Source organism: Dictyostelium purpureum, assembly GCF_000190715.1.
Source record: "Dictyostelium purpureum unplaced genomic scaffold DICPUscaffold_20, whole genome shotgun sequence".
NCBI classification, from domain to species: domain Eukaryota; phylum Evosea; class Eumycetozoa; order Dictyosteliales; family Dictyosteliaceae; genus Dictyostelium; species Dictyostelium purpureum.
The window spans coordinates 43,318-68,274 of NW_003519357.1; the positions used below are offsets into that span (position 1 = coordinate 43,318).

The 24,957-nt window shown below is 26.4% G+C and overlaps 10 protein-coding genes across 10 annotated transcripts; 7 read left to right on the forward strand and 3 right to left on the reverse strand.

Moving 5' to 3' along the window:
- Positions 1-74: 74 nt before the first annotated feature.
- On the forward strand, positions 75-3,930 carry DICPUDRAFT_75141 (uncharacterized protein; the record flags this gene model as incomplete). Its single annotated transcript, XM_003284120.1, has 2 exons — positions 75-687; positions 758-3,930. The coding sequence occupies 2 exons, from the start codon at positions 75-77 to the stop codon at positions 3,928-3,930; spliced, it is 3,786 nt and encodes a 1,261-aa protein (XP_003284168.1).
- A 2,515-nt stretch (positions 3,931-6,445) lies between these two features.
- Positions 6,446-8,136, forward strand: DICPUDRAFT_52731 (uncharacterized protein; the record flags this gene model as incomplete). Its single annotated transcript, XM_003284121.1, has 3 exons — positions 6,446-6,639; positions 6,721-7,133; positions 7,217-8,136. 3 exons carry the CDS (start codon positions 6,446-6,448, stop codon positions 7,936-7,938), a joined length of 1,329 nt encoding a protein of 442 aa, XP_003284169.1. The 3' UTR covers positions 7,939-8,136.
- Positions 8,137-8,352: 216 nt separating this feature from the next.
- DICPUDRAFT_27193 (uncharacterized protein) lies at positions 8,353-9,473 on the forward strand (the record flags this gene model as incomplete). The annotated part of the gene is made up of 3 exons (XM_003284122.1): positions 8,353-8,509; positions 8,577-9,086; positions 9,160-9,473. The coding sequence occupies 3 exons, from the start codon at positions 8,353-8,355 to the stop codon at positions 9,471-9,473; spliced, it is 981 nt and encodes a 326-aa protein (XP_003284170.1).
- A 27-nt stretch (positions 9,474-9,500) lies between these two features.
- Positions 9,501-10,239, reverse strand: DICPUDRAFT_52734 (uncharacterized protein; the record flags this gene model as incomplete). The annotated part of the gene is made up of 2 exons (XM_003284152.1): positions 9,501-10,072; positions 10,141-10,239. The coding sequence occupies 2 exons, from the start codon at positions 10,237-10,239 to the stop codon at positions 9,620-9,622; spliced, it is 552 nt and encodes a 183-aa protein (XP_003284200.1). The 3' UTR covers positions 9,501-9,619.
- Positions 10,240-10,783: 544 nt separating this feature from the next.
- DICPUDRAFT_27270 (uncharacterized protein) lies at positions 10,784-11,279 on the forward strand (the record flags this gene model as incomplete). Its single annotated transcript, XM_003284123.1, has 2 exons — positions 10,784-11,123; positions 11,206-11,279. 2 exons carry the CDS (start codon positions 10,784-10,786, stop codon positions 11,277-11,279), a joined length of 414 nt encoding a protein of 137 aa, XP_003284171.1.
- Positions 11,280-11,645: 366 nt separating this feature from the next.
- DICPUDRAFT_75146 (uncharacterized protein) lies at positions 11,646-12,782 on the forward strand (the record flags this gene model as incomplete). The annotated part of the gene is made up of 2 exons (XM_003284124.1): positions 11,646-11,759; positions 11,832-12,782. 2 exons carry the CDS (start codon positions 11,646-11,648, stop codon positions 12,780-12,782), a joined length of 1,065 nt encoding a protein of 354 aa, XP_003284172.1.
- Positions 12,783-13,288: 506 nt separating this feature from the next.
- DICPUDRAFT_75147 (uncharacterized protein) lies at positions 13,289-18,188 on the forward strand (the record flags this gene model as incomplete). Its single annotated transcript, XM_003284125.1, has 3 exons — positions 13,289-16,099; positions 16,188-16,748; positions 16,818-18,188. 3 exons carry the CDS (start codon positions 13,289-13,291, stop codon positions 18,186-18,188), a joined length of 4,743 nt encoding a protein of 1,580 aa, XP_003284173.1.
- Positions 18,189-18,274: 86 nt separating this feature from the next.
- On the reverse strand, positions 18,275-20,323 carry DICPUDRAFT_96596 (uncharacterized protein). Its single transcript, XM_003284153.1, has 2 exons — positions 19,984-20,323; positions 18,275-19,911 (listed from the first exon to the last, which is right to left on the reverse strand). The coding sequence occupies exons 1-2, from the start codon at positions 20,051-20,053 to the stop codon at positions 18,428-18,430; spliced, it is 1,554 nt and encodes a 517-aa protein (XP_003284201.1). The 5' UTR covers positions 20,054-20,323; the 3' UTR covers positions 18,275-18,427.
- Positions 20,324-21,282: 959 nt separating this feature from the next.
- On the forward strand, positions 21,283-22,301 carry DICPUDRAFT_96597 (uncharacterized protein). The gene is made up of 4 exons (XM_003284126.1): positions 21,283-21,657; positions 21,736-21,835; positions 21,879-22,013; positions 22,084-22,301. The coding sequence occupies exons 1-4, from the start codon at positions 21,598-21,600 to the stop codon at positions 22,179-22,181; spliced, it is 393 nt and encodes a 130-aa protein (XP_003284174.1). The 5' UTR covers positions 21,283-21,597; the 3' UTR covers positions 22,182-22,301.
- A 203-nt stretch (positions 22,302-22,504) lies between these two features.
- Positions 22,505-24,637, reverse strand: DICPUDRAFT_147939 (uncharacterized protein; the record flags this gene model as incomplete). The annotated part of the gene is made up of 4 exons (XM_003284154.1): positions 22,505-23,551; positions 23,628-23,755; positions 23,820-24,062; positions 24,193-24,637. The coding sequence occupies 4 exons, from the start codon at positions 24,635-24,637 to the stop codon at positions 22,505-22,507; spliced, it is 1,863 nt and encodes a 620-aa protein (XP_003284202.1).
- Between the last annotated feature and the right edge of the window lie 320 nt (positions 24,638-24,957).

Genomic DNA, 24,957 nt, shown 5'->3' on the forward strand with positions numbered 1-24,957 from the left:
ATAATTAAATAATTTATTATATTAATAAATATAATTATATAATGGATTGAGCGAACCGAATAAAATAAATTTACATGAATATTAGATATCCACAACAACCCCAACAATTAAACTCGCCTCCTCCACAACAACAACAACAAAATTATCAGCCATCTCCATCTAACAGAGCACCACCACAACAATCAAACTATCTTGCATCACAATATCCACAACAAGCACCAGGATATTACCCACATCAACCACATCAACCTCAACCATATCAATATCAAAATAATTATTATCACCCACCACAAGGGGGATTTTCACAACAACCATATCCACCATCTTCACCAACACAATTACAACCACAATCAACCCCATTACAACAATCCCCTTCTTCTCCAAACCAACAACAACAACAACAACAACAACAGCAACAACAACAACAACAACAACAACAAAATGCAAATAGAAATAAAATAAAACCATCTGTTAACCCAAATATTACAAATATTCCACCAAGAACTCACTCTGCTCCTCTTCCAGGTTCAGAAGATCAACACCCAAAAGGATACACACCAGAGAAGAGAGCTCCACCAGTTGGATATGCACCAAATTATAGTTATGGCAAACCAACTTTTGGACCATCTCATTATTATCCACCCCAACCACCATATGGTTACTACCCTCCTATGCATCCTGTAAATAGTAAGTGAACAATCCTATAAATATTAAATATTAAATATTAAATACTAATTTTTTTTTTTTTTTACAATAGATACCCCACAACCAATCCAACAACAAACTAAAAAACCATTGGATATTGTAGATCCAACCACAAATGAAAAAGTTATAATTTCATCACCAACAAAATCTACAAGTGGTACTGCACCGGTAAGCCCTTCAACCCCAACCAATGGCACTACTACTGTTAGTAATTCACCATCAACTAGTACTACTACCTCTGCCACTACAGCAACAACAAACTCCCCAGCTAATCCAGCTAATTCAAGCAGTGTTTCATCTTCACCAGCATCAACTACCCCAATTAAACTTTCATCATTTAGTAGCGGTAATCTCAACAAAAGAAAGAAGAATGCTGAGTTGGCAAATAAATCATCAACTGATCTAACTTCTACCAAAGCTGAACCAACAACAGAGGCTGATCAATCAAATACAACTAGCGATGCTACTACCAAAGCCGAAAACACCACTGCTGTTTTAACATCAGATGATCAATCTGAACCAAAGAAATCAGATGATAAAGTTGAGGAGACACCAGCCACCAAAATTGAAGAGCCAAAAGTTGAAGAACCTGTTGTTAAAGTTGAAGAACCAGTTGTTAAAGTTGAAGAGCCAGCCGCCAAAATTGAAGAGCCAAAAGTTGAGGAGCCAAAAGTTGAAGAACCAGCTGCCAAAACTGAAGAACCATCAAGTACTACAACAACCGAAGAATCAACAGCTGCCGCTACTACAAATAATAGTACAGCATCATCTGCTAATAGCAGTGATAACAAATCAAATGAAAAGGTTGAAGAAGAGCTTGAAGAATGGGAAAAGAAGGGTGAAGAAGATTTTAGTATTCCACCAACCGAAACACCAACAAGTTCCAATTCATCATTATCATTCATCAGAAATAGTGGCGAAAAAATTGTATATTCAAAAGAGGAAATGATGTTACTCAAACCAAAGAGTATGGAAGAACCAAGTGGTCCATTGAAAGATTTAAAGAATCAAATTGAAACCAATGCTATGCCAGGTGGTCAATTAAATCGTTCAGGTAACAAGATTAATCCAGCAAATGCCAAGATGAATCCAATGAATATGAATAATCCAGTCTACCCACCTCAAATGGGCATGAACATGAATATGGGCAAATATCCACCACAAATGAACAATATGGGCAAATATCCTGGTGGAAAGAATTATAATCCACAACTCAAATATGCACCAGGTTTCCAATATCAACAACAACTTCAAGGTAATCAACAACAAATGCATCAAATGCAAAAGTCCTATGGTAATGATGTTGCTACCAGAGAACCAGTTCAACCACCAATTTCTCAAATTGTTAATGAAAAGCGTTGGGTTCCAACTAAAGTTAACGCTTTAAATGAAAGTGAAAAGGTTCTTAGAAAAGCCAAGTTCATTTTAAACAAGATCACACCAGAGAAATTTGCAACTCTTTCCGAAGAACTTTTAACTCTTGGTGTCGTTGAAGATGAAAAGGTTCATAGGGGTACTATTGATATCATTTTCGATAAAGCTCTCAACGAAAGTAAATTCTGTGCCATGTATACCGATTTATGCAGAAAAATTTTCGAATATGAAAAACAAAAGAAAGATCAAATTAGAAAAGTTGTCTTTGAAAAGTATAACCCAATTGAAATGGAAAACTACAACCGTCTCAATGCCAAAGAAAAAGATGAATTTGACACTAAACACAACATTAAGGCCACCTTCAGAACTTTCCTTTTATCTGCATGTCAAAAAGAATACGAAAAAATTCAATTTGAAAATGTTGATAAGGTACCAGAAGATTTAAAACCAGAAGATAAAACCGACTTTGATGAACAACAATTTAAAGAAAGAAAACGTATTTTTGGTTTAATTAAATTTATTGGTGAACTTTTCAAACAATCAATGTTATCAGAGAAAATTGTTCATGCCATTATGATCTCCTTAATCGGTGAGCTCAACAAACCATCTGAAATTAAATTAGAATGTTTCTGTAAACTTTTATCAATCGTTGGTAAAACTCTTTCACAAAACGAACAAGCCAATAACTATTTAACTTCATATTTCCAAAGAATGCAACAATTGGTAGAATCACCTCTCGCCACTCTTTCACAACGTATTCGTTTCCTTATTCAAAATGTTATCGATCTCAAGAATAATAATTGGATTTCAAAGGTTGATGACTCTGCCAAAACTCTCAAGGAAGTCGAAGCTACAGTCAATAGCAATAAGAATGAAGTTGATAACAATGCCCGTAAATCTAATACTGGTGTCAAGAGTTCAGCTGCTATGAATAAAATGTTTTCTGTTGCCTTTAATAATCCATATCCACAACCAAAAACTAATCAACCAATGGTAATGAATCAACCACAACAACCATATAACAAAGGTCCAGCAGGTATTAAACAACCAACAGGTTTCCAACCAAAACCTTTTGGATATCAACAAGGTAATTATGGCGGTTTCAATATGGGTGGTATGGGTCCAATGGGTGGTATGAAGAACCCAATGAATCCAATGGGTCATCAACCACATCAACCACATCAACAACAACCACAACAACCATCACAACCATCACAACAACCATCTTCCCAAACTGGTGGTGCCAATTCAGAAATCTCAAAGAAATGGGAATCAACCAAGAAATCTGTGCTTGAATCTATTAGTGAATTTTTAGAACTTCAAGATGATGAAGAATTTGTTGAATGTATCAAAAGCTATGTACCAACTGCTGATCTTTACCCACATGTTATCTCTCAAATTATTACAAATGCTTGTGATGGTAAAAACGAAGATACACTCAGAGATATAACTGTCGATTTGGTATTAAACAAGAAATTCTTTACTCAAGCTCAATTCCAAGCAGGTATCGAACATTTTATTTCCACTTTACCTGATCTTTTTGAAGATCGTCCATCAGCCTATAAACCCGTTGCTCGTCTCTTTTATGCTTTCTATGAAAATGAAATTATTACCATCCCACAAATTACCCAACCTCTTTCCAAACAACTAGATGCTTGTGGTAGCGCAATCTCAAAGATTGTTTTTGAATTTGTACTTCAATTTAATGATCCAAAGAGTGCTGCTTCTGTTTTTATTGAAAATGACATTTCACTTCAATCATTACTTCCAGAAGGGTCAAATATTTCTGAAACTGCAACAAATTATAATAAAGATCTTCAATCATTTGTTGAACAAGTTTTAAAAAATTAAATAACCAATAATAATAATAATAATAATAATAATAATAATAATAATAATAATTATAAATAAATCCAACAATTTAACAACAAATAAAAACATTAACAAATATTTATACAATAAATTTTATTTTTTATTTTTTATTTAACTTTTAAATTTTTTAGTTATCTTTTTTTATTTTTTTTTCATTGTTTGTTTTATATTCAAATTTTATTTATATTTATAATTATTTATTTTTTTATTTATTTTTTATTTATATTTATAATTATTTATTTTTTTATTTATTTTTTATTTATTTATTTTTTTTTTTCTTTTTTTTTTTTATTTTTTTTTTCAAATTTTTTATTTTTTTAAATTTTTTTTTTATAAATTTTTTTTTTATTTTTTTTAATTTTTATTTAAATTTTTTTTTTTTTTTTAATTTTTTCAACAAATTTGATACACATTAAGTTATTTTCATATATATTTTTTTATATTAAATCATCCAAACACACCCAAAATACCACCATATATCTTATAACAAACCTGTTCATACAAAATATCATAATTGTTTTTTTATTTTTTTAATATCCCAAAACAATTTTATTTATAAACCACTTCACAATAACTAATATATATTTTGTAACAAAAGAAGTATTTTTTTTTTTTTTTTTTTTAATAACATTTAAAATATCATACATAATAAATTATATGTAATTTAAAATTTTTATTTTTTTAATCTTATAAATAATTACCAAACTTTTTTGACAAAGAAAAAAAAATGGTAGATCTAGAAAAAAGCAACTCAATCAAAACCACACCAAATAAATCACCAAACTCTAAAAAAAACAACATTAACATTAACATTAACATTAATAATAGTAATAATAGTCCTAATCCTAATAACATTAATAATAATAATAACCCTAATCCTAATAATAACTCCAATTCTAATAAGCAAAATAGTAACATTACAAATAATAATATAAAGAATAAAATCAAAAAGAACAACTCCATAGCGCCACATGATAAAAATATAAGCTCATCCAACCAGTTTTCAAAATTTAATAATAATCAAAGTTATTATAATAGTAACAATGAAACAGTTATAGATATTTCCCCACATTTAAATAATAATATGAATAATTTTAATAACTTTAATAATGGTTATAATGGTTATAGTGGATACCAAAATATAAATGATACAGTTAGTTATAATGGTTTTAATGGATATCAAAGTATAAGTTACCATGGTTATCCCTATTATTATCATCAATATTATAATGTTCAAAATAATAGTTTAAGTGATATAAATAGTTTAAATAATAATAATGGTAGCAATATAGATAATAATAATAATAGTAATAATAACAGTATGAATATAAATAATATGAATAATAATATGGACAACATGAATAATAATAATAATAATAATATAAATAATAGTATCAATAGTAATAAAAACATTAATAATCCAAATAATATAATAAAATTAGAAATAAATAATAGTAATATAGAAGATAGCAAAAATAATATAAATAATAATATAGATAATAATGGAAATATAACTTTTAGTATAGATAGCAATGATAATAAAAAAAATAATCAATCAATTCAGAATAATTTAGAAAATTTAGAAATTTTAGAAAATTTAGAAAATATTAATAACAACAAAAATAATAATGAACAAGAATATACAGAAATTAATGATAATAATGAAGTTTTTGAAAGTAATAATAATATGGTTTTAAATAGTAACGACCCACTATCAAGTTTTATTGCAACGAATATCCCAAATATTTCAAGAGATTCCTTAGATTCAATTTCAGGTATTTCTTTTGGTAAATTTTCTTCAAGTTATTGGGACGATATTTCAATAATACCTTCATTACTTTTACCAAACGATTTTTTACTTTTGCCGATAAATAATAATAATGATAATAGTTTAAATAATAATAGTAATATAGATAGTAATAATAAAGAAATTTTAAAAAATAATGACGAACAAATAAAAACAGAAACTCTAAGTAATTACGAACTTGTAATTTCACCAAATAATAATCCGAAATCCAATAAAACAAAAAGTAAAAAAAAGAAAAAGAACAACAAATCACCACAAAAACCTTTAGACCAACCAGACACTTCAAAAAAGTTATCCATAAATACAACTCCCCAAGCTTCAATAAACCCATCAACACCATTAACCCCTCAACAACCAGAATCAACAACAACCACCACCACCACTGCTACCACTGCCACAACATTATCAACTATACTTTTAAACCAAAAACGAGAAGAACAACAGCAACAGCAACAACAACAGCAACAACAACAACAACAGCAGCAACAAGAAACACAAGCAATAGAATCACAAGCACCAAATACTGTACAAACTCAACCATCCACAACTCCATTTAGCTTAGCAAGTTTAATTAGATCAAAAACTGAAATTTTAGATCAGCCAAAAGTTTTATCCGATGCTGAACAAAACTCCATTGCACAAGCAAATCTTAAAAAGAGACAAGATTTACAGAAAAAGATAGTATGGATGAGAAATATTGAAGATATACCATCCAAATCACAATTAATTGCCCACCGTCCAAGAGGTTTAATCAATACTTCAAATACATGTTTTATGAATGTAATTCTTCAATCGTTAACAGGTTGTCAATTATTCTTAAAAGTTATTAAAAATATTCAAGATTTAGACAATTTACATATTTATCCAACTTTAAATAGTTTGTAAGTTAATTAATATCTTTATATAATTACAAAATTATAAAATACATATGTATTAATTTTATTTTTAATTTTATTTTAAAGTAATCAATTTTATGCAGAGTATTTTTCAACAGCCTCAACTTCAACAACATCACCTACTTCACCATTGAAAACCAATGGCAATAGTGTTACCTCACCACCATTATCATCTTCACCATCATCATCAACATCATCAACAGCTTCTTTACAACAATCACAAATATTAAATCAACTACCAATTAATCCAAAATACTTTAATGATATAGTGAAAAGTTTTAATTCAAAGGTTTCACCACCATCACCCCAAATTATCTCACCACCACTTTTAAATACAATGGCTCAGGTTTCAAAAAAGAAACTTAAACTTCACTTTTTAAATAGCTCATTACCACTCGCTACAATTTGTCAACAAGATGCTCAAGAATTTTTAGTATTCTTACTCGATTTAATTAATGAAGAGTTTTTAACTTTATTAAGTATGTATTTTAAAATATCATTATATTTTATTTTTTATTAATACAAAGTTTAACTAACTAACTTTTCTATTAATTTAATATAGAAGATATTGATATTAAAGATGAAGAAAAATCATTATTATCCCCATCATCATCATCATCATCATCATCATCAAAAGATAGTTCTGAATTAAACAGTGATGATTGGGAAGTTGTTGGTAAAAATGGCAAAACTGCAGTTTTTACAAATAGCCAACAAGAATTACCAAAAACACCAATATCACAAATCTTTTCAGGTGTTTTAAGAAGTAGCTTCAATAGAACAGGCCAAAAAGAATCAATTACAGTCGAGCCATTTTATTGTTTACATTTGGATATTAGACCAGAAGAAATTAACAGTTTAGAGGATGCATTAAAATTCTTTATGAAGCCAGAAATTATTGAGGACTATACTTGCCCAAATAAGAAAACTGAGATCACAGCTTCAAAGTCATGGTCATTTGAATCTCTCCCAAGAATTTTAATAATCCATTTAAAGAGATTTGCATTTGAAAGTGATGCCTCAAGAAAATTAGATAAGAAAATTAGTTTCCCAACCCAATTACCAATCACAACAGCAAACTCTGTTCATAAAAAATATTCACTTCTTTCCGTCGTTAGCCACCACGGTAGAGGTTTATCCCAAGGCCATTACACTTGCGATATTTTCGAACAACAAAAAAATATTTGGATTAGATACGATGATGCTCAAATTATTAACGATATAAAAGAGAAAGATGTCCTCGAAAGAGAAGCTTACCTTTTATTATATCAAATTAATAATTAATAAATAAATAATAAATAATAAATAATAACAAAAACTATAATAATAATAATAATAATAATGATAATAGATATTTTTTTAATTTTAATATTTAAAAAAAAAGAACACACAAATAATAATCAATTTACATTAACCATATAATAATTAATAATTTATATTTTAATTAATAATAATTATAATTATAAATAAAATATTTAATTGAAAAAAAAAAAATTTAAAAAAATGGTTTAATCAATTGCCTATATTATTTTGTTTAATATCCAATTTATTTTTGAAAGTATTATTTTTTTATTTAATTTTTTATTTTTATTTTTATAGTTTTTTTTTTTTTTTCGTTTTTTTTCATTATATGATTTTTTAATTTTTTAATTTTTTTTTTATATATTACCCTAATAATATATAACGGGATTTAATAAAATGGAATTAAAAAATAATGTTGATGACGAATACTTTGAAAGTTATTTTGACCTAAGTGTTCATGAATTAATGTTAAAAGATAAACCAAGAACATTATCATATAAATTCGCAATTGAATTAAATTCAATCGATTTTAAAGATAAAGTTGTTATAGATGGTAAATATATTGTTATTAAATTATAAACAAAAACAAAATTATTAATATTTATTTTTTAAATTTAAAGTTGGTGCAGGTACAGGCATTTTATCAATGTTTGCAGCAAAAGCAGGTGCTAAAAAGGTATATGCTGTTGAAGGATCATTAATGGCCACCTATTGTCAAATGTTAGTAGATTCAAACGGATTTAGCGAAACAATTAAAGTTATTCACAAGAGAATGGAGGATATAACCAATGAAATCGAGGATGAAAAAGTTGATATTATTATTTCAGAATGGATGGGATTTTATCTTTTCCACGAATCAATGTTAGAAAGTGTTTTATATGCTCGTGATCGTTATTTAAAACCAAAAAGTGGCATTATGTTCCCATCAAGAGCTGATTTATTTTTAGCACCAGTAAATTTAGATAGTTATATGAATAAAAAAGTAAACTTTTGGAACGATGTTTATGGTTTTGATTTTTCAGTATTAGCAAATCCAGCTTTCGAATCTTTACCAGCCCCATTAGTTGAGCACTTAGAAAAAGATCAATTAGTATTAAAAGAAAAAACAATTTTACAAGTTGATTTTAATAGTAATTATTTTAACTTTTTGATAAAAAAAAAAAGAAAATTATTTATTTACTAACAATTATTAATATTTTATAGCTGTTAAAATTAAAGAATTAGAGGACATTATAATTGATAAAATCGATTTTGTATTTCCATCAGATAAAAAACCAAAGGAAATTCATGGTTTTTGTATTTGGTTCAGTTGCTATTTTGATGGTTCAAAAAAAACTATAGAGTTGTCAACAGCACCTGGTGCACCAGAAACTCATTGGAAGCAAACTACTATTTTAATGCCACAAGGTATTCAATTAGAAGGTGGTGAAACCATGACCTGTAGATTACAAATGAAACAAGATGAGGAAAATAGAAGAAGATATGAATTAAACTTTGAATTTCCTGATGATGAATAAATAAATAAAAAAAAACCATAAAATTATGTTGTATATAAACAAAATCGATATTTTTTATTTTTTTTATTTTTATTAAAATTAGGAATAATAAAACTGTTAAAATTTTTAATAATTATTATATATTCGTAATTTGCTTTGTTCTTTTTTTATATGGCATTATAGGATGGTAGAGGAATATATTGGTCGTTTCGATTGGCTGCAAATCTCTTATATAATATAACACCAAGTACTGTAAGTAATATAACAACAAGTGGTAAAACAACACCCAATGCAATTTCTAAACGCTCTTTATCTTTGGTTGGGTTATAGTTACACATAACTGATATATAGCATTGATCTGTATCAATAAAATTACATTCGGTTTGATTATAAATATCATTTGGTATTTCAACGATTGGGTACGAAAAGTTCCTTCTGCCGCGTTGGTATCCACCATAAACTTCAATCATTTTGGCCTCTGGATAGTAGGTAAATGAATAAAGTTGATCATATACCAACACAGAATTTGGGTAGTTAGGAATTGTTATATGTGCATATTTTGATGATGAATCTTTAAATAGTTTTTTTATACATTGATCTCTTGATGGATTTTGTTGGCACTATATTAATAAGAAAATAAATTATTTAGTAAATTAATAATTGTTTTAAAATTTTAAATATAATTTACATTTTCTGTTGAACAATAGTCTAGTTTGATTATTGCTTCTGAGTAAACAAAAGTTATAAATGCAAAAATAAAAAAAACAATTATTTTATTATTACTCATTTTTTATTTTTACATGGATAAAAAAGAGGAATTTATTAATTATGATTAAAAAAAATTAAAAAAAAAAAAAAAAAGAATTAAATTAAAAAAAAATTTTTTTTAAATTTATGAGTGGAATTTTGAAAATTCTTTATTATTTCAAATAATTGGACAAAAAAAAAATAATGGTTAATTATAATAACTTCTTTTTTTATTAAAAAAAAGATATAAAATAGTAACTATTTTTTATTTATTTTTTTCCCACAGATAACAAGCAAATTAGGATATTGTTGCTATCCAATTAGATTGTGGAAATCCATTTGCAAAAATTGATTAATCTTTCAAATAAGTAATCAGCTGTTTAATTATAAGAAATTAAAAAAAATACTATAAATGTTCCCGTTAGAAGAAAATAAAAAATAATTAAAAAAAAAATTATATTCATTTTTTTAAAAAAAAAAAAAATTTTAAATTTTTATTTTTATTTTCATTTTTTAAATTATTTATATTTATTTGTTTAAAAACCTTAATATCATTTTTTTTTCGTAGTTTATATATTTTAGAAATGGCATTTAGAAAAGGAGGAAAGAAATCATTTTATAAAAAAAAAGAAGAAAAAGCTGAAGATCATACAAAAGAAGAAGAGGAGGAAGATAACTCTGAAGATGCTGGAAGCGATAGTGAAGATAAAACTCCAACAAAAAAGCAAAAAACCTCAAACTCAACATCCAATACAACCACAACTAAAAAATCATCATCATCATCATCAAGTAGTAATGATAAATCAATTGATTTGGGTAATAAAAGAAAAATTCAATTCTCAACATTTGGTGGATCTTCAAAGATTGATATTAGGGAATTTTATGAAGATAAAAACTCAAAAGAATTAAAACCAGGAACAAAAGGTAGATATAATAAAATTATTTGATATAATAAAAATTCATTGGCTAATATTATTTTTTTATTTTTTTTTTTTGTTTTTTTTAGGTATCTCTTTAACCTTCGAACAATTTCAAATTATTGCAGATAATATTGATACAATCTTATCTTGGACAAAATAGATTATTAATAACAAAGTGTAAATAAATAAATAAATAATTCCTGATTTTCTCTCTTTTTTAAATTTTTTTTAAAATTTATTTTATAATAAAGAGAAAATTAAAAAAAAAAAAAAAAAAAAATTTTATTTTTTAAAAAAAAGTCTATATCGAAACTTTTTTATTTTCTAACACAACACACAAAAAATAATTTTAAAAAGAAACAAAATAATTTTATTTTTACAAATATTTTAATAAAATAAATAAAAATCACACACAATAAATAGTTGAAATATACACACAAATAAATATTCAAACAGTTTTTTTTTTTTTTTTTTTTACGCTTCATTAATATTAAATAATAAAAGAAACTTTAGAATAATATCAAGGATGAGTGTTTCAAGAGAAGGCTATTTAATGAAAAAAGGTAGTAAAACAAATTCATGGAAGAAGTGTTATTTTATGGTTCAATCAAATTTATTATTAAGATATGAAAAACAACCTGTAAATATTATAAAATATATTAAAAATAAAGATATAAATTGTTAAACCTTCTTATTAATTTAACTTTTCTAGAAAAAAGTATCATTACCAAAAGATACAATAGATTTAATAGCAACAGATATTCAGCATAGCAGCCTAACAAAATATTGTATATCAATTAGAAATTTAAATACACACAAAACAACATATCTAACAGCACAGGACCAAAATGAAATTGAAAGTTGGTTAACCTCATTAAAAAATGCTTCAAACAACTTTAAATCAACAACTACAACCACAACCACAACATATATACAAACACAACCACAACAACAACAACAGCAACAGCAACAGCAACAGCAACAGCAACAGGTTAGCTATTCATATGGTACAGGTAGTATAAGTAAAAGTGGTACTTCAACAACAACAACTACCACAAGTGTATTTCCATCATCATATTATTCCTCATCCTCCAATACAGCCGTAAATCCCACCTACTTTACTCAGGTATCAACTAACAGCCAATCAAATATTAATCCAATGGACTTTTATCAGTACAAAGCATCTGTTTCACCCAATAAACTCCCTGCCACAACAACTACTGTAGTGATCCCACCACCACAACAACCTGCACCAGGGTCTTTCAACCAACCATACACCCAACAACCACTATTACCAAAACAATCTTCATTATCATCGTTAAATCCGCAATATAATCAACAACAACAACCACCATTACCACAACATTCATCTTATAATCAATTTCCACAACAATATTCACCACCCCCATCTCACTACCAACCACAACAACCCCAATCATATTATCCTCCACAACCATCGCAATATAGCAGTTATACACAAACTTTACAACAACCACAACAATATTCGCCACCTCCATCCCATTACCAACAACAACCACAACAACCACAACAATCACAACAACCACAACCAAACCAACCACAGTTTTCCGATTTTTCTTCACAGCCACCACCATCATACTCTCAATATTCCCAGTACTCTCAATATTCATTCAAAACTAAGTAGTATTTGACCCTAGTTTTTTAAGAATACCCTTGTAAATTATTAAAAAAAAGAAAATAAAAAAAAATAAAAAAAAACAATATTTAAATATCTCAAAATATTTTTTTACTTTTTTTTTTTTTACCAAAAAATAAAAATATTTTTCTTTTTTTTTTTTATTTTTTTTTCAACATTATTATTATCTGAATTAAAATAAAAAAATTAAAATAAAAATATTTTTTTTTTTTTTTTTCCCACTACAATCTTAATTTTTTATCCCTATAGATAATAGTTTATCCAAATTTATTTGTTTATAAATTAAAAAAAATACAGATCGAAAAAAAAAAAGTGATCGAAAATAATAATAGTTATACCAATAATATTATAAATAAATAATAAATAAATAATAAATAATAGAAAAATAAATGTTTCTAAATAAAAAAATATAAATTTTGTATCCTCTTAAAAAATACAACAATTAAAAAAAATAATAATTTTGTATAAATAACAGTAATAATAATAAATAAAGAATGAGCAATATTAGTGTATCGTCATCATCATCGTCTTCGTCATCGTCGGGAATATTTAAAAGACCCCAGTTTCCGATAGAAAATAAAAATAAAAATATTTCATCAATTTTAAAAGTAAATTTGTTCGATACTGTTGGCCAGTTTTTACAAGATGATACAGTTTTCGATGTAATAGATGATACTTTAAAGCATACCCATTCAATAGAATTAACAACAAATGAATTTATAGATTGTGATAATGCAACAACAGTCACAAAGCCAATCAATGATAAACCTACATCTCCAGATATTAGAAACAGTAGCAATAGTAATATTAATAGTAGTAATAACGATAATAAAATTTCTTCACCAAAAGATATTATAGAAAGTGATATATCCAATGATGACAAAGATTTTGATTTTAATACAATCGAGGTATTAGATACATTGATCGATTTTGATAATAGAAAATCAACTTCTCACTCTACTTTAATAATAAATCCTATTAATAAAAATAATAGTAATAATAGTAATAATAATAATAATATTAATAATAATGGTAATAATAATAAAATTAATAATAATGCAGTATTACTATCACCATCTAGCATAAAAAGAAAACCAACTATAAATAATGAACCACCATCTGCCAAGGATCCAAATGATATTTCTTCTTTAATTAGTGATATTGACTCATTAGTTTTCGATTTAACAGATATTCAGGAGGACTTAGAAAGGTCATCAATTAGAGTCTCTTTTAGTTGCGATGATGATATTGCACCCAATTTAGAAATCAATCAAAATAATAATACCAGTATTGAGGAAATGTTAGATAGCACCACACACACTCCAGTAAGACAATCAATAGATATGGATTTAGATGATATTACAAAAAAAGATTTACCACAAGAAATTTTAGATATTATGTCATCAATTTCATTATCACCACCAAAGAAATCAGTTTCCTCTTCATTTATAAATATTAAAAAGAAAAATAATAGTAGTTATATATCATCACAAAAAGATCTCAGTGACAATAACAATGTAGATGACGAATTTAGATCAATAATTGCATTTTCACCCCCCAAAAAATCAAGTTCTTCATTTGTAATACCAAACTCTTCAATAGAAGATTTAAACAATACATCCAGTGTATCATCAATAATTGTACCAATATCTAATAATGACTCAGATCAACAAATAAAAGAAAAAGATGAAAAAGATGAAAAAGATGAAAAAGATGAAAAAGATGAAAAAGATGAAAAAGATGAAAAGGAAGAAAAAGAGGAAAAAGGAGATAAAGAAGAAAAAATTATAAAAGAAGAGATAAAAAATATTCAAGATGGTAAAAGAATTTCATTAAAAATATCACAATCTCAAATACCAATTGTTTTTGGATCTCCATCAAAAGAATTAAATGATGAATCCCACAACATATCACCACTAAAATCTAGATTGGTTATTCACAATACAATTCTAGAATCCGAAGAACAAAATAATGATGCTGAACAAAATATTCCACCAAAATCAGCACCACAACCAATTCAAAAATCAAATAATATTGCAACAAGTAGAAATGAAAATCTTGGTTTATCATTAGAAAATAATTTTGAGTTTTCGCCACTCATGTCTCCACCTTTATCTCCATCATCAGCTTCAGCAATATCTCCACCTTTATCTCCATCATCCCCTTTGCCTTTAAGTATTGAAGATAAACCAATAGTTTCAACACCAAGTTTTGAAAATTTATTATTATCATCGTCAACTTCATCAACATCATCAATTTCATCAAATACCTCATCACAAATGAATTCATTAATTCACGAAACTATAAGCGTACTCCCAACACCATCACATTCAACTCTTAAAGGTTCTACTGGTACAAATTCTAATAAATATTATAATAAAACCATTAAATCACAACCAAAAGCTATTCAAAAGCAATTGTCAGCATCTAAATTTTCAGAAATTTCAAATACACCTGTATCAGCTCCTGTACTCTCATCATCTACTCCAATATTACCACAATTGCAACAATCTAATGAATCTACTCCACCACCACCACCATCACTACCACCACAACAACAAAAATGGGTTGTTGGTAACTCTAAAGGTAAACTTTTTGTTACACCTCTATCAAATTCAACATCATCCATAAAAACTTTATCAAGTGATTCATCTGATCTTTCTCTTTCAGGTGACTCGATTTCAAGTGGTATAAGTTCCAATACTAGTGGTAATACTATTGTTATTAGAAATAAAATGAAGAACCATATATGGAGAAAATCAAATATGACAGGTCCAAATATAGGCCCAATTGCTCAACACCCAAGATCAATAACAGATCCAATGAAATATTCATTCGATAGAGAATCTATTGTTAATTTGGATCCAAATAATGCGCCAATGAAACATAGATCTACTTTCCCAGGAGTTATACCACAACATAATGATAATAACAACAATAATAATAATAATAGTAATTCAGCCTCAAATAGTTTAAATTCTTCATTATCCTCAGTTAATACAGCCACAACCTCATCAACAACATCACAACCAATAGTAATGACAAATCAAAGAAAACTAAGCGCAAACAAGAGTTCATCACATTATATTTCATCGCCAATTTTAATATCATCTGTAATTCCAGTTTTACCAGTTACACCATCAAATACAATTTTAATTTTTGATGAAAATGGCATAGAAAGATCAAGCTTATCAGAACCAAACTTTAAAACTCTTTCAAGAAGTGCAAGTAGTTTAAGTGGTAGTTTGAATAATAATGGAATGAAACAAAGAATAGATTTGGAAAACCCAAGTAAAGTTAAAAAAGTAATTTATATATTCATTTATATATTTGTTTTTTTTTTTGTTTTTTCAAAATTATTTATTTTTTTTACTTACTTTTTTTTTTTTATAGGTTAAAGAATTATTAAGAAATTATAAAAATAAAGTTATAACATTAATTAACAAAGTTTATAGAGAAGCAGAAAATGTATTAGAGAATAAAAAAGAAATTCTAAAAAAGTATGGAAAAAGAAATAGAGGTTATGTTGCAAATCATCAATTTGAATTATCCAAATTATATAGAGAATATTATTCACACAAGCTTTTAACCAAAGAAATGGAGTTACAGTTAAGCAAAGAAAGAATAGAATTTTTAAAATTAAAACTAATAGATATTGGCAATTTAATAAAACTTTTAGATGACTATTTTAATGATGGTAGCTCCCCATTCACTCAAACTCCAAGTGGTTATATTTCATTAACTGTTGGCCAACCACCAACCAAAGAAGTTTTGGATTCTTACCAACCATCACTTTCACCATCTTCAATGTCACCAGTTTCTTCAACATCATCACTTCCAACAATAATATCAGTACAAAAGAAAAACATAATAGTTTATTCTTCATTCTTTTTAAAAACTGATATACTTTTAAATAAAAATACATACATTTCAAGAACTCGTAAAAAATTAAAAGTAAGTAAACAATAAATATATAAATAATAAAATTTTACTTTAAATATTTACTAATTTAATTAATTTTAGTCAATATATGAATTAGAAAAGAAATTTAAATTAAATTATAAAATTTATTATTTTAATATTTATTCAAACGATTCAATGGAAAAAAGAGAATTAAGATTAAAGAATTTAATTCAACGTGCAAAAAAGAGTAAAGAAATCGAAAATATAATTCCATGGGATAAAAATTATGATATTCAAAACGAATTTTCAACAATGATGTGGGATACCAGATTTATGGAAGGAAAGCAAATATCGCAACTTATCAATATTATTTCAGATGATTGTGCAAATGCAAATACTATTAAACCAATCGATATCGAGGTATTTGTAGAAAAGTTCTGTGAACATTTAATTAATATTTACCATTTAGTAGTTAAACCATCACCACCTTCACATCAGCCCCCACCAACACCGACCACAATTTCAAATGATTTCATTTTAAATCATAATCATAATCCACACAAAAACAGCACTGTAATGAAAGTAGGTGATTCATTAGCAAACCATCACTTTGGATCACAACAAATGTCTTATGATGAGATGGTAGCCAAGTATCATCAACAATATAAAGAAACCTATTCATTATTATCTCAACTCTTTAAAAGATGTTTCTACACCGAGATTTCACCATTAATAAAAGTTATTTTAGCTAGAGAGGTTGGCCCATCAGCATTAGAGTATAATTTAGAATTGGAAAAGAAAATGGAACAACACAAAGGCAAAACTTTAAAAGATTTAAATATGCTCCCATCAAATTTCCCAGATGATTATGACTGGACATTCATGTACGCTAATGGTAAAAACCCATTCGAACAATCAATTTCTTTTTTGAACGATTTGGCCTATCTTTCAGCACCAGTAGATTTGGTTCATAGTATTCAACAAGCAGTTAGTACAATTTGCAGCACTTGTAATGAAATTTTAAATGGTATTACATTTGGTCAAAACTATCACAAGGTTTTAGAAAACTCATCACTACTAAAATCAATTCGTGGAGGTCATAAAGATGATTCATCATTAAACGTAAACAACACTGGTTCAAACATTTCAATTTCATCTGCATCCTCGTCATCATCATCTGAAAACTTATCTCAACTAAGTTTTGTAGCTTCTAAAGCTGGTATACATCCACAAGTTATTCAACAACATCACATACAAATGAAACAACAACAACATCAATTAGCAAATCGTTCAATGCCAACTCATTCCCTCAGTGCCGACGACCTTTTCCCAGTTTTAATTTATTGTATTATGAATAGCAACATTTTACCAATTTCAGGATATATTTGCTCTTTTATTGAACAGTTCTCAAGTGAGTTAGAAACAAGCGGTGAATTTGGCTGGTGTGCCGTTTCGTTTCAAGCTGCTATTTCTCACTTAAATCATATGTAATAAAATACAAATCAAAAATTTATAATTAAAATTATATTTTCTATTTCTAAAATAATTTATTTTAAAGTTATTAAAATAAAGAGAATGTTATTGTATTAAATTTAAGTTTTTATTTTTTTATTTTTTGTTTTTTTTTTTTTGGGGGATTGTAATAATAAATATATTTATCTATATTATTAAATTTATTATTAAAAAAGGAGTATATTGTTATATTTTTTAATATTACTATTTTTCGTTATTTAAGAAGAAGCTGGTGCATTTGACTCTGATGATTCACTTGACTCTGATGATTCACTAGAAACTGATGATTCACTAGAAACTGATGATTCACTTGAAACGGATGATGATTCACTTGAAACGGATGATGATTCACTTGAAACGGATGAACTAGCTGATGATGCTTGGGAGGATGAATCTGATGATGCTGATGATGATTGACTAAGAGATGAGGAATCAATAGCACCGCCTGTAGTAGTACCGGATAAACGTGGACCATAAACCAAAGAGGCAATAGTGGAACCATGTGGACCAGTAGTGGTTGCAATTGTGGAACCAGCAATAGTACTTGGTTTAATACAAATTGGAATAATTGGACAACAATCTTCATCTCTCTTCTTTTGTGGAGTTAAAACACAAACTAAACCATTTTGTTCACAGTGCATATCTTCACAGGTGAGGCATTTTGGTTTTTGTTTTCTAACACAAGCTGGACCATGTTCATAGAGTTTACATTCAAATCCTGGGTGACAACGAACTTTTTCACAGGTTACGATTGGAGATTTAACACAAATGGCTTTAACTTTATTTGGATTATTTCCGCAGTGAACTGGGTGTAATTGCCAATGTTTATGTTTATGTGAAACTGACCATCCTTCATCTGGTTGTCTTAAACAGTGATATCCATCTGGACAATCAACTTGACGACAGGCATCACATGGTCTTGGTTTTGGGGCATCACGAACACATCTACCATTTTCACAATGGTGGTATGGTGGGCAGCTTACACCATCACAAGAGTCATGGTGGTCTGGAATACAAACTGGACTTCCATTTTGCATTTCACAATGATGATTTGGTGGGCAATTATGATTTGAGCAATCATTGCCAGTTGTTCCTCCAGTTGTTGTGCTACCTCCAGTGGTACTAACACCAGTTGTACCAAAGGTTGAATGACTACTAGAATGACCACCTGAAGTATGGCTTTCTTCAACACAGGCAGCTGTCCAATAACCACCAGGGTTTTGAACTTCATGACAAACAAATCCTTCACCACAGTGGACATTCTTACATGATCCGTTTTCGGTTGCTGAACCGACAGTAGCACCACCGACAGTAGCACCACCAGTTGGTGGATTTTCACAAGTACCAATTCTTGGGCAACAACTGGTTTGAAGTTCATCACTTGTACCACACATAGTATAATTTGAAACATTTGAATAAACACAACGTTTTTTATCTTTGAGGCAATCTAATTCATTGCAATCTTTGGGTTGTGGTTTTGGAATTGATTGCCATTTATTCTTTGGTAAACAACTACTCCAAAATTCAAAAACTACACCATTTTCATTCTTCATACATGTTGTTCCACCATTATTTTCAAAACAATTATTACTATCTTTTGAAACACAATAATTTATTATTTTACCACAACAACTTTTTGCTGATAACAATTGACATGCTGGAAAATTACTTTTACATGAACCTTCATCTAGGGTTTCACAATCTAAATAAAAATAAATATAAAAAAATTAATATTTTTAAAAAAAAAAAAAAATTAAATAGATAAATTACTTACCAATTGCATATGCTATTTTAGGTGATATTAAATATAACCAGCCAATAATAGCTAAAAGATATAATCTCATTTTTTTTCTTTTCTATGTTTGTTACTTTTTTTTTTTTTTTTTTATAATTGCAAAAAATATCCAAATTTTTTTTATGTTAATACAGTAACTAATATTATAATTTTAATAGTACAAATAGGATTAAAAAAATACTATTATTTATTATATTATTATATAATTATTATTATTTGATATTAAATAAATTAAATAGTTGTAAAATATATTTGGATGAAAAAAAAAAATGAAATAATATATAATAAAAATAAAAAATTTAATTTAAAATAATAAATTAAAAAAAAAAAAGTATATAATCAAAAAAATTATTTAATATTATGAATAATAATAACAGAAAAAAAAATCAAAAAAAATAGTATATTTTTTTGAATTAAAGTGTGTGAATTTATTGAGTGAATGAATTTAATATGGGTATGTATGTTTGTGTGTGAAAAATGTGTGTTGTTGGGGTGTGTGTTATTGTTTTGTTTCTACTATTATGTAAATTATATTCCAAATATACTTATTTATTATTAAAAAAGTATAAGTTAGTGAAAGTGAGTGTGTTAATCATTCATTGTAATAATAATTGAATTGAAAAATGAATATAAATACTAATTTTAATAATAAATTAAAAAAATTTTATTATTTTACCCCATTAACACACTCTATTTTTTCATGTACTAATATTTGTAAAATAATTTCCCCCACTCACAATATTATTGAAATAATTTATCATTGTGGGGTTATTGAAAAAAATACTTATAATTGGATATTATATATCTTTGGATATTGTTCAATATTATTTTTTCATTTTTATTTTTTAATTATTTTATCAATGTGATTGCATATGAAAATTGTAAAACCATCAACAACAAATAGAATATTTTTTTGTTATTATTTCCTAATGTGAATGAATTAATGGAATAATAATAATAATACAAATTATTATAGTAAATGTAATTTACCTTATTTTTATTATTATTATTTTTTAATTAATTATCGAACTGAAAAAAATAATATTTAAAAAAAATAATATTATATTAAAATTTTTATTTTTTTGAATTAAATAATATAAAATAACACACATCTTAAAATAGAAAACATTTCATATGGATACTTTCTTAAACAATATTGTGTTTAAATTTTTTTGATAAAATATTTTTAAAATAAAAATGAGATAAAGTCGAGTGAAGTGCTAACAAATAGATATTGAAAAATGTTTTTATAAAACCAATCTATTTAATTCCTTGATTAAAAAATAATTTAATATATTATTTTAATTTTTCATCTTAGAATTGTGTATCAAAATAAAATAAATTATTTCTTTTATAAAAATAGTAATTAATTTTTTATAATATTATTATTTTAATTTTAATTTTAATTTTAATTATTATTATTATTATAGTTATTATTGCCACTATTGTTACTATTATTATAAGCAAGATATTATAAAAATTAATTTTTAATTTTTTTTTGAAATTAATTTTTTTTTGAATTAATTTTTTTTTTTTTGCAATATAAAAATAATTTTTAATTTTTAATTTATTATATAATTTTATACACCCACAATGTCAACAAGAGTTTATCAATCTGCAGAAGTTAAACAAAACATCGAAAAAGTTTGGAAGGTAATTATAAATTTATTAAAATATGGAGTGATTGTAGATATAGTTTCTAATAGAACTTATTTTATTATATTATTTTAGGTTTTAAGAGAATTTACCTTTCCAGAAAAAGTATTTTCATTCATTGAAAGCTGTGTTATTGAAGGCTCCAATGATACTCCAACCTCCGTTGGTGCAGTTCGTACATAAATGAAAACTGTGAAACTCGTCACAAAGATTATTAGAACTCAGTGACTATAGACACACTCTTACCTATGAATTAATTAGCAGCGAACCAGCCACAGAAGTTATTGCCTATATTACCACCATTAAACTCTACCGTAATTCCCAAACTGATTCAACTCTTATTACTTGGGAAGGTAATTATTTTTATAACAATTAACTCTACAGTTTAAATTTGATATTAATATTTTTCTTTTTAAAATACAGCCGATTTCTCTGCTGATGTCAGTTCCGAAGTTGTCCAATTTGAATCAAAAGCTTTTGCTTTAAATCTTTCAGATCTTCAAAAATTCTTTTCTAAATAATCTTATATTTCTTCACACATAGAACATGTTGCTATCATAACTTATTTTTTAGTTTAATAAATAAATAAATAAATAAATAATTAATTTTTTTAAATAGAAATATTATAATTTATACAATTTTAATTTTTTTTAATAGAAATATTATAATTTATACAATTTTAATTTTTTTTATTATTTTTTTTTTATATGGTTTATAAAAAATATTTAGGTGGAATTATAATTATACTATAGCTTTTTTTGATGAAAAATAAATAAAATTAAACTTTTTACATATTCATTATAAATATATAATTTTTTTTTTTTTTTAATAGCAATCTTAATTACTATTTGGTGGGTGCAGTAGTTGTAGTGGTTGTTGTTGTTGTTGGTGAGGTGGCTGTTAAAGATTCATTTACAGATGGTTGATAATTATTTGATGTAATATTTTGTTCACTACATTCTGTGATTTTGATGGTTTCTTGTGGACCAGTAAGAGGTTTTAAATCAGCAAAAGAGTTACTACGGAAAAGGTCACCCTTTGAATTGATTCTAAAAAGCTCACCACGGCTATTCATTCTTAAAAGTTCACCACGGCTATTTATTCTATCAAGCATTGGGGGACGTTTTTCGTTGATTAAATCTAATTTACGAGCTTGAGCAAAATCACCCAATGCTTTTTTAAGAGCATCTTTACCTTCGGTGAGTAAACCTTGTGGAATTTTTCTAGATGGTGAGAATGATTTAATCATCATGATAGTCTCTCTTTCTTGACGAAGTAATGAGAACATTCTCATCATCTTACTGACAGACTTAACTTTGGCACGAAGCATTTGTCTTCTCTTTTCTTCCTCGGCAGTATTGTCTTTGACTGAATTTTCTAATTTCTCTGCTTCCTCATCATTACAGAGATTTAAAAGTACAAGAAGCATTTCAGCGACTTTTTCTGAAACAAATGGCATGGACCAAGTAAAAACATCCATGAAATTTGGTAACCAATATGGATGTGGTGAGCAGGTAAATTGACGAATGTTCATAACATTGTTTTCGTATCTTAATACTGCACCTTTATTATTATAAGCGTCTAAATAGTTTGGTGCTGAGAATAATGTAATAACTGATGGGAAACCAGTTGCGTCATTTTGTAAATGCATTTTATAACCTGCATTTTGTGCTTCATGAGCTCTAATAACTGATAATAATTTATTCTTTTGAAGGAATGAACAAACTGCTCTATAACTATATAAATATGAACATCCTCTGACATCATTTGGTATAAAATGCTCTCTGATATCTGGTGAAAATTCTTCCATTGGATCTGACCATAATAAATCACACATTGGACCTGATGAAGGTGGTTCTTTAAATCTATCAATATTTGCAATATCATCCAACTAGTAATTTAAAAATAGATAGAGGTAATTAATACTAAATAGTGAAAATATATATGTTTGTGTAGTATATACTTACAGTTTTAACATCTGGTGATAAACCTCCATGAATACAAAGGAATTTACCATTCATTAAAGCAGCAAGTGGTAATGCATTAAATGATTCTGTAATAAAGTCATAAATTTCTTCTGAATATTTATGTAAACCTAAATTAAAAAAGTATTATTAGTATGTAATTAAATATAGGAAAAACAAATGTATAACACTTACATTCTTCTTTAAAAGTAAAATATTCAGTTAAATGTCTACATTCATGATTTCCTCTTAATAAAAAGAATGAATTTGGATAATTGATTTTGCATGCATAAAGATAAAGAATAACTTCCATTGAAAAATAACCTCTATCGACATAATCTCCCAAAAATAAATAATTGGTATTTGCTGGATTACCACCAATATCATTTTCGAAAATTTTAATTAAATCGTAAAATTGACCATGTACATCACCACAAACTAAATTATAAAAAAATATAAAAATTTTGGTTAGTATAAATTTAATGAAAATGAAAATGAAAATGAAAATAATTAAATTTTATTTTTAGAAAAAAAAAAATTTTGAATTGGAAAAATATAAAAAAATTACCTGTAATTGGTGATTCTACTTGGAGTAAAGTTGGTTCTCTTTCTAAAATTTCTGCAGTCATTTTAACCATTTCAATAACATCTTCGTGATGTAATCTACCTTCACCAAAAAAGTGTTCTTGTAATTTTGGTAAATTAATTGTACCATCACCATTAAATAAAACATCATGTGCAAGTGGTTGCGATTTTGGATACTTTACACTTGGTACAACTCTATCAACTGTTGAAAGTTTAATTTCATTCATTGATGTTTTTAATGTTAATTTTTTTGGAACATTTAAATTTGCTGCATCTTCATTATTGGTATTGCTGTTATTATTACCATTATTGTTATTATTATTATTATTATTATCTTTATTGTTATTATTATTACTATTATTGGTGCTATTAGTAGTGGTATTATTATTAGGTTTGGTTGTTGTACCACTATTATTATTAGTTGACATTTTTTAAAATTTTATATAGTTTTTTTTTGTTTTTTTTTTTGTTTTTTGTTTTATATTTTTAATTTATATATTATTTTTTATTTATATGTATAACCAAATTTATAATAATATTTTTTTTTATAAAATTATTAAAATTTAAAATATACAAAAAAAAATAAAAATATATTTAATTTTTTTTAAAAAAAAAAATAATTTTATAAAAAAAATAATTAAAAAAAAATAAAATTTGGTGGTTTTTTTTTTTTTTTCCAATTCAAAATCAAACACATTTTTATCTTTCATCTTTTTTGGGTGTGTTAAAACACTCGCATATTATCATT